This window comes from Lactuca serriola, chromosome 1 (genome assembly GCF_051521515.1).
Source record: "Lactuca serriola cultivar US96UC23 chromosome 1, Lser_US96UC23_V15, whole genome shotgun sequence".
NCBI lineage: Eukaryota > Viridiplantae > Streptophyta > Magnoliopsida > Asterales > Asteraceae > Lactuca > Lactuca serriola.
This window is the reverse complement of record NC_136408.1, coordinates 176,502,007-176,510,773: the sequence shown is the minus strand read 5'-3', so window position 1 is coordinate 176,510,773 and position 8,767 is coordinate 176,502,007. Positions and strand designations below refer to the sequence as shown.

General features: G+C 40.7%; 1 protein-coding gene across 1 annotated transcript; it reads right to left on the bottom strand.

The window, feature by feature from the left end:
• Positions 1-2,318: 2,318 nt before the first annotated feature.
• Positions 2,319-2,765, bottom strand: LOC145064205 (uncharacterized). Its single transcript, XM_079011695.1, has one exon. The coding sequence runs from the start codon at positions 2,763-2,765 to the stop codon at positions 2,319-2,321; it is 447 nt and encodes a 148-aa protein (XP_078867821.1).
• Between the last annotated feature and the right edge of the window lie 6,002 nt (positions 2,766-8,767).

Sequence of the window (8,767 nt, the reverse complement as noted above, 5' to 3'; positions counted from 1 at the left end):
GTGTTTTGTGTTATGTGTTTCAGGTACCAGCGAGGATCGCGGGAAGGCGCTGACATGATCAGTACACACTTGTGGAGTTTTTATGTATTGTGATCTTGGGATGAATTTTACGGATTTGATATGTGATACATTGAGATTGATAATATTTATGAATGAAATTATATTTGTAAAAGTGAAAAATTGTTTTGGATTTTACGTTGTTACACCCACGTTGCATAAGTACACAGCCTAATGCCCTAAACCCTGATTTGAAGCGTCGCAGTAGACTATAAAGTCTTCAGTTCCCTCTGGTAATGATAGTACAGGCACACTACACAGGGCTCGCTTCAGGGTTTGGAAGGCAATCTCTTGCTTCTCGGTCCAGTGAAAAGGTACGCCTTTTTGTGTTAGAGCTGTAAGGTGCTTGGCTATCTTGGAAATGTTTTGGATGAACCTACAATAATAACTTGCGAGACCCATGAATTCGCGGATTTCTGTGGGTGTCGTTGGAGTTGCCCAGCCTTCAATGGCTTTGAACTTAGAAGGATCTACATGTATCCATTCCTTGCTGACAACATGACCTAAAACGTTTACTTTGCAGAGCCAAAACTCACATTTGGAGAGTTTTGCATACAACTTTTCAGCTCGCAGGGTCTCCAAGATTTGACGAAGATGTTGACTATGTTCTTCTTCGCTTCAGGAATACACCAGAATATCGTCGATGAAAACTATCACGAAATTATCAAGGAATGGGTGGCAGACTCGACTCATCAGGTCCATAAATGCGGCGGGAGCATTCGTTAGACCAAAAGGAATTACGACAAACTCGTAATGACCGTAACGAGTTCGGAAAGTAGTCTTTGGGATATCCTCCTCTCGAACCTTGAGTTGATGGTATCCGGACCTCAGATCTATTTTTGCAAAATAGCTAGCCCCTTGTAGCTGGTCGAATAGATCGTCGATTCGTGGGAGTGGGTAGTGATTCTTGATAGTGAGCTTATTTAGTTCCCTATAATCGATACACATCCTGAAGGATCCCTCTTTCTTCTTAACGAAAAGGACCGGAGCTACCCAGGGCGAGAAGCCGGGTCTGATGAATCCTTTATTCAGGAGCTTGCTTAATTGGCTTGATAGCTCTTGCATTTCGGCGGGTGCCAACCTATAGGGTGACTTGGCGATTGGAGTGGCTCCTGGTACAAGATCGATTCGAAATTCAACTTGTCTATCTGGGGGTATTCCTAGAAAATCCTCAGGAAATACGTATGGAAAATCGCACATCATTGGGATATCTTGAATGTTGATCTCCTCCTTGGACTTATCCACAATGTGAGCTAGAAATGCGAAGTTCTTCTTGTGTAGACACTTTTGTGCCTTGATACATGAGATAAGACGAAGATTGATGCCGGGTTTGTCTCCATAAATAATTAGGGTTTCGTGGTTGCGGAGGTGAAGGCGAACGGCCTTCTCGTGGCACATAATATCAGCATGATGAGGCTCAACCAATCCATGCCAACAATCACATCAAAACTCCTAATATTTACTGGCATCAAATTTATTTGGAATGTGTGGTTTTTTAAGGTTAATGTGCAACCTACATAGATATCCTTAGCCAATTCTGTTTTCCCATTAGCCATTTCCACCGTGAAGGCTTCATTAAGCTGTTGGGGTTGTTGTTTTAGCAAATGTTTGAACTTATTACTCACAAAACTTCACTCGGCCTCACTATCAAACAATATGCATCCATATGTGTTGTTAAGTAGAAACGTACCAGTGACAATAGTGGGGTCTTGGACCGCTTCTCTTTGTCCTAAAGTCAGAACCCACCCGTAACAGGTGTGGGTGGCTCCATCGTTGTTGTTATTGTTGTTGTTGTTGTTATTACGGTTGTTGCTTTTGTTGTTGTTGTTGTTGGTTCTAGGGAGGATAGGTCCTACAATACCTTGTCGTGTGACCTTTTCGGTTGCAACTGGTACAATGCATTTCCCTGCATTCATCGTGGTGATGGAGATTGCATTTATGGCACTTTGGGAGGCTTCCGGAATACTATCTAGGGGCACCCGGGGTAGATGAGGCTGGTGCATGTGTTGTTGGGGGAACTTGGGTGGTTACAGCATGGGCTGTGACTGTCTGTTGTTTCTTTGACGACTCCGAGCTTTGTCGTCCTTTCCGCTTGTTATTCTTTCCCTTCTTGTTCTCACTCTCCTTCTTTCTTTCACTTTCCCTAGCTTTGTCACCCTTCTTATTGTCATGATCGTACAGCTTATTGGCCAACCTCTTGCACTGTCAAAAGTTTCCGGATTCGCAGCTATCACATTTCCTTGAATCGGGGAGGTTAATCCTCAAATGAATCGTTCAATCTTCATCCCCTCAGAATTGATCATTCTCGGACATAACAAAGACAGCTCACTAAACCTTGAAATGTAGGTATCAATGTCAGAGTTGCGGACTGTGAGGTTCCACAGTTCCTGCTCCATTTTCTGTACTTCCCCTCTTGGGCAGTATTCTGTCCTCAGCATTTCCTTCAGTTCCTCCCATGGCATAACATTTGCCACAGGGAGTGTCATAGCCTCCACATGCCCATTCCACCACGAGAGAGCTTGGTCAACGAACGTGCATGCTACAAATTTCACCTTACATTCCTCTGTACATCCGCATATTTCAAATACCGACTCCACCTTTTCTATCCACCTCTTTAGGGCTATTACGCCTCCCGTCCCATTGAAGGTTCGTGGTTTGGCGTTGATGAAGTCCTTGTAAGTGCAGGCCTTGGTTGGCCCTTGGTTCATTCCCTGGTTTTAACTGTTGGCTCCGTTTCCATTGCCTCCACCATTGTTCCCATTATGGATGTGGGCTAAGGCTGTTGTGACTGTCGCCGAGACAACTACTTGAAATGCAGCCGAGTTCATTTCTGGTGTAGGCGGGGGGGGGGGGGGGGTGTATTATTGTTCACTAGTGGGTGTCTTCGAGGCATCTTCTGTCATGGAACATAAAGATGGTGAGTGCATAGTATATCTTAGGTTTAAGGAAATACTACCTCGGTGATTCGATTTGTGTATGTGATTAATTTTAAAATTTTTAACATGAAACAAAGAAATACGTCACATAGCAGAAAACATAAAAGGAACACGGTACTAGTAAAGATACTATTAATCCGGTTCACACTAAGGAGTATCTAACGGTGGTAGTGAAATCATATCCCAATATGTTATGCCAATAACTGAGCCATCTCGGTCATCTCTACGACGACCTCATCCCTCTCCTGCTCAACTAGCATAGCTCGTGCCTCCATAGCAAATAACTGTTGCCGAAGTGTGGCAATCTCTTCCTCCAGAGAGTGAGTCCCATTAACGGGATCCCCTGATGGTGCAGGGTGGTCCTGGTGTGCTTCATCTGTAGATGGTTCGGCGGGGACCTCATTTGTGTCCCTATCATCCTCCTCATCTTTGTCAGTCTCGTAAAACTCGTAGTCTGTATCTGTGTACTCGTCGGTCTCAACACCAGGGGATACCCCCTATAATTCCTCGGGGTTCTCCTCAAGTGTTCCATGGACCACTAAAGCTTGATGAAGATGGATTCCTTGTTGAGCTTCATCCATGGTAACTGTGTGAGAAACTTGGGTCAGAAAGGTGCAAAGAGAGTAGATTTATAGTATTATAATTTGGTTTCATTGTCCATCTCAATCACACCGGAACACATGTCAGTCGTACTTTGGATGAATGTAGTTGATCAAGCTACATTCACCCCGAATACGACTACATAATTGTTCGAGCACAATCGAAACATTCAAATCCTCCAAAGACTTTTATTAATAGTTATTATGTTATTATTCTAATATTTGCACATAAGTGTTGTCACACCCCCAAACCAAGGATGGCGGAAACGTCAGGGGGTGGAGGACTTCATGTACAGTATCACAACAACGTGTATAATAGTGCTCAAAGTAAATACAACCATCATAAATATAATTGAAAAAGTTACACCAAAGTATATGTTTACATGTTTCAAAATCAATTACATTATGATGACAAAAATAAATTGTTGACGGTTTAACGTCCCATCCTCAAAGCGCCGAAGTTTTCCTGTTTCACTGATTTCCTGAGAATACAAGTAGTTTTGAAAGAGTGTCAACAATTAAGTTGGTAAGTTCATAAGAGTTTTGTTTGGAGTAGAAACCGTTTTCCTTATAAAATCGATAGAGTTGATTTCCAGAAAATCCAATATTTTCTTAGTTAAGTGTAAACAGCATATTCCTATATGATGTATTAATGAACCCTAGATTGACCCGTAGATTTCCCCTATAATCTTCCAGCGTATATAAGTTATAGAAGATTTAAGTTAGATAAAACGTTGAATATAGTGGGTCTGCCCTAGGTCCACAACCCAACGAGGAACAGGAGATGAGGCGGGCACCACCAATTCTAATCCAATCCACACTAAATTCTTGTATGACTCAAGCATATACGCTCAACGATTATAGTTGAAGTCTAACAATGCGAAAATTTAATGTGGACTTAAATCCAAAAACCGGAACCAAACCCTAGTGTAGTGTATGAAATAGTAGTAGTGACTGTGAACATAAACTATACATATCATAGTTCATCGGATAGTGATAGTGACTAGAGAACATGAACTATGCATATTATAGTTTACCAAAAGTGGTGGTGATGGTGAATTCCTTTCTTGTAATTAAGTTCATAGGGTAGATGAAACATAAACTATACCTATTATAGTTTATCACTTTGTTTGTAATATATATATATATATATATATATATATATATATATATGCCATAAGTATACCGATTATAACTAGCGTGTTCGTTTGTGGGGGTATAATGGCTTAACTATACTTATTATATAGTTTATCATAATTATCCATAGTGGTAATAACTCTTTTGTATGTGTAAAACCTTTAATCATGTGTTTGTTATGTAAAATAACCCTAAACTATACCTATTATAGTTTATTAATTATTTGTGTGGGTAGTGAGCATAAGCCTTACTTGTCATAATTTACCAATGTTTATATTTTAATGGATATAGCCTTGTAATATCATTTATATATTTACCATACTTGTGGAGGTATAAATCCATTTGTTTTCTGATGTATGTCTATATAAGAATACAAAATTGTCATATATTGCAACAACACATAATCACATAATGATGTATACCTTGCTCAACATGTTACAAGGTGAAATGAAATTTATAGTGTTTTTCTGTTAATAACATTTTTTGTAACTGTTATTGGTAAATTTGTAGAAAAATCATAAAAGGTCCAAATCAAGTTCTGTAACTTCTGAGAGTTTGAAAAAATGAGTCTGGTTTGTTCATAATTTTTATTATAATTTTTAATGACCTCTTACTTGTGTGAAAAAGTCCATAATCACAGACTGGTCCGGATTGATGTTTGAAATGATAGGCAGTTTTGTAAAAATCACCATAAATTGTAGAAAAATCGTATGGAGATGTGGAAGTAGTCATTTTAAAGCTAAGAAGTGGAACTACATGCACCTAAAACAGTTTTGAAAACTAAAATGTTTAAGTTGTCCAAAACAGTCCGTGAATGAAGTTGAACTTTTCTGATGAAGGCTGTTAGAAAAGTTTAGTTATGTTCTTGGTGTTTTAACTTGTATTCCCCCCCTAAAAACTTGAGAAAACATGAAAATGTAGGGGTATGAACTCACCTTGAGTGATTTCAGTAGATAAGTGTTGAAGAAGAGAAGTGTTCAACCCAAGAACACTTGAAGAATCCCTTGAAGATTCGAAGCTCTAACACAAATATAATGGAGTTTGTGTAAGATATCCATGATTTGAGTGGAAATAATTGAGATAATCATAAAGAGAATGGATTATGCTTACCAAATGTGGAGGAAAAACTCAAGATCAGCCCTGGAAATCTCGAATTTCTAGAGAGAGAAAGTGAGAGAGAAAAGAGTTTGATCTTCTTGTGAAATGAGAGCAAATGAGAGAAGTGAGGAGAGAGGATGAATATTCAGCTCTCAAAAACGTGGGAAAGAGTGATGATTGAGTGGAAAGGACATTGATGTGACCTAGGTAAGGTGGGGAGGTGTGGCTGGTCATAGAGTGGGTGTGGGAGTGGTTGGTTGTGTCATAAGGTAAAGCAAAGTCAACACTCCACCTCTTTGTACTTTACCCACTTGCTTTTATTATTTAAATAAAGATTTTTATGAAAATATGATTAAATTGTGAATATTCAGGGTTTATTATGTTAAAATATGATTTTGGGTGAAAATCCCGCGTTAAAATAATTAAAAACGGGCCTTAAACGCAAAACTACTCGAAAACCGGGAGAAAATGAGTTCCCAGCGAGACCTCTCGGTCCTAGGCCGAGGTTCGGTCCCTAAGCCGAGGCTCGGTCCATGCTGAGGGTTGTAGCCGGAAACGAACAGAGGGAAACGAAGGGGCGGGGAGCTCGGTCCGAAGTCAGAAGCGAGGGCTTGGTCCTCGGTCCTCAGAAGGGAAGGTTCGGCAAGCCATCAGAAGGGAGGGTTCGGTTAGTCATCAGAAGAGGAAATGGTCAGAACCGAAAGGTGCCGAACGTTCGGGTTCGGTTGAGCAGCCTTCGGCTCAGAAGGGTTCGGTTCTTAGAGTGAGGTTCGGTTCGGTTCAGCAGCCTTCTTCATCAGGAGGGTTCGGTTCCTAAGGGGACTTTCGGTTCCTAAGAGGACTTTCGGTTCCTAAGAGGACTTTCGGGTCCTAAGAGGGGTTTCGGTTCCTCATGCCCGTTTTTCGCGTAGACTTCCGTTTTTGGGCTGTTCTCGCCAAATTTGAGGGTCGGGATGCCCCGAGTGATTATAGAGAGTTGGGAGAGATTTCGAGAGAGATTTGAGAGAGATTCCACATACTCAGAGAGATTTGGGAGAGATTTGACATACTTGGGGAGATTTCACATACAAAGAGATATTTGGGAGAGATTTCACATTCTTAGAGAGATTTGGGAGAGATTTCACATACTTAGAGAGATTTGGGAGAGATTTGACATTTTTGGAGAGATTTCTCATACAAGGAGAGATTTGGGAGAGATTTCACATACTTAGAGAGATTTAGGAGAGATTTGACATTCTTGGAGAGATTTCTCATTCAGAGAGAGATTTGGGAGAGATTTCACATGCTTAGAGAGATTTGGGAGAGATTTGACATTCTTGGAGAGATTTCTCATTCAGAGAGAGATTTGGGAGAGATTTCACATACTTAGAGAGATTTGGGAGAGATTTGACATTCCTTGAGAGATTTCTCATACAAAGAGAGATTTGGGAGAGATTTCACATACTTAGAGAGATTTGGGAGAGATTTCTGATAAGAAGAGATGGAGTGAACACGATTGAGAGAGGTTTCATTGGTGACCTTTTTGAGTGTTCGGCTTCGCAATGTAGGGTCCGTAAGCCCCGTTAAGCCTTGTTTAAGGATCTTGCATACTCCCGATAAGTATGCAACATTGTTTTATCGGTTTGGCTCGCCACGTACCACAGTTTTAGGTTAAGGAGATCTAGATGTACGCACTTTTCAATTTATGATTTCTCATTAGAATAGAGAGTTGTTTAGAAATTACATAACGTAAACTCTAATACTCACGGTAAATTGAGTTGACCGGTTTGACTTGTTGACTTTAGTCGACTTTGACTTGACCGAAAATTGACGGTTGTCACATCATCCCCCCGTTAGAGGGAATTTCGTCCCGAAATTTGAAATCAGGCAAGGAGTTTGTGAATGACTAAGGTCGGCTCTACATTATTTTGATTCTGACTAAGAGATGAGTTATTATACATGAAAACTTAGCTTATACACATTATGATATAACCAATACTGGGCGGATAGTAAAATGTGTGATTCTACTTCAGTTTCACATCCCAACGAGGAAAAGAAACTAAGTCAGAATTCTCACATTCTATTATCTACCAGGTATTCGTTATATATAACTGGGGAATGTATAAATGAGGAAATCATAACAAATAACATTCTTAGTAATCCTTCTTAATGAACTAGAGTTCCTAGTCAAGGCTAACATTGAACCTAGATGTATTTCAACCGTTCACCTATAGAGTAGAAGTATGTTCTCGAAGGTTTGACCTACATCCCTATGATGCAGTCCCATTACGGAGTCGAAGTAAGTTCATAGAATGGTCTCATGACGGCCTTGGAATTTCTTATTGTTTATGCTCTCAGTTTAATCCTTGGCATTACTACTATGCATGCTTTAATCGATGCTAGACTTAATCAAATAAAGAAATTTGGAATTTAGTCTTCGATGTTAGAAACACATACTGATGTTTGCAGGCAGTTCCGGGGTGGTCTCTCCTTCGGTGATCACAAGCACCCTTCCACCACCACTGGCACCTCTTGCACTTGGGCAGTTCCTTTTAAAGTGTCATGTTTCTCCACACTTGTAACAGGCTGGGCTTACTCCAAAGTCGAGGAACTGGTTGATGGGTCGTGCCGGTGCCCTACAGAAATGGGTAGTGTGCCCTTTCCTATTGCAGTTCATGCAATGCAATTCTCTACAAGCCCCAGTGTGATGGAAGCTACACTTGTTACATTTCGGAAGGGTTCCAGCGTATTGTTTCATGGGAGTTGGCGTGGTGAGGGTTGTGGTAGCATGAACAACAAAAATTGGCGTGGTTTTCGTAGTGTCATGGCTGGCACGATGGTCGATGAGTTGTTGTGCCAACTCCTTGGCGCTGTGGAAGGTAGTTGGTCATGAGGCCAATACACTATCATGGATCTGGGATGATAGCCCCCAAAGGTATCGTTCTACCTTTTTCTCCTCTG

Excerpts from the sequence above, each read along its gene's own strand:
- LOC145064205 (XM_079011695.1), bottom strand. The coding sequence starts at position 2,765 with ATGAACCAAGGGCCAACCAAGGCCTGCACTTACAAGGACTTCATCAAC.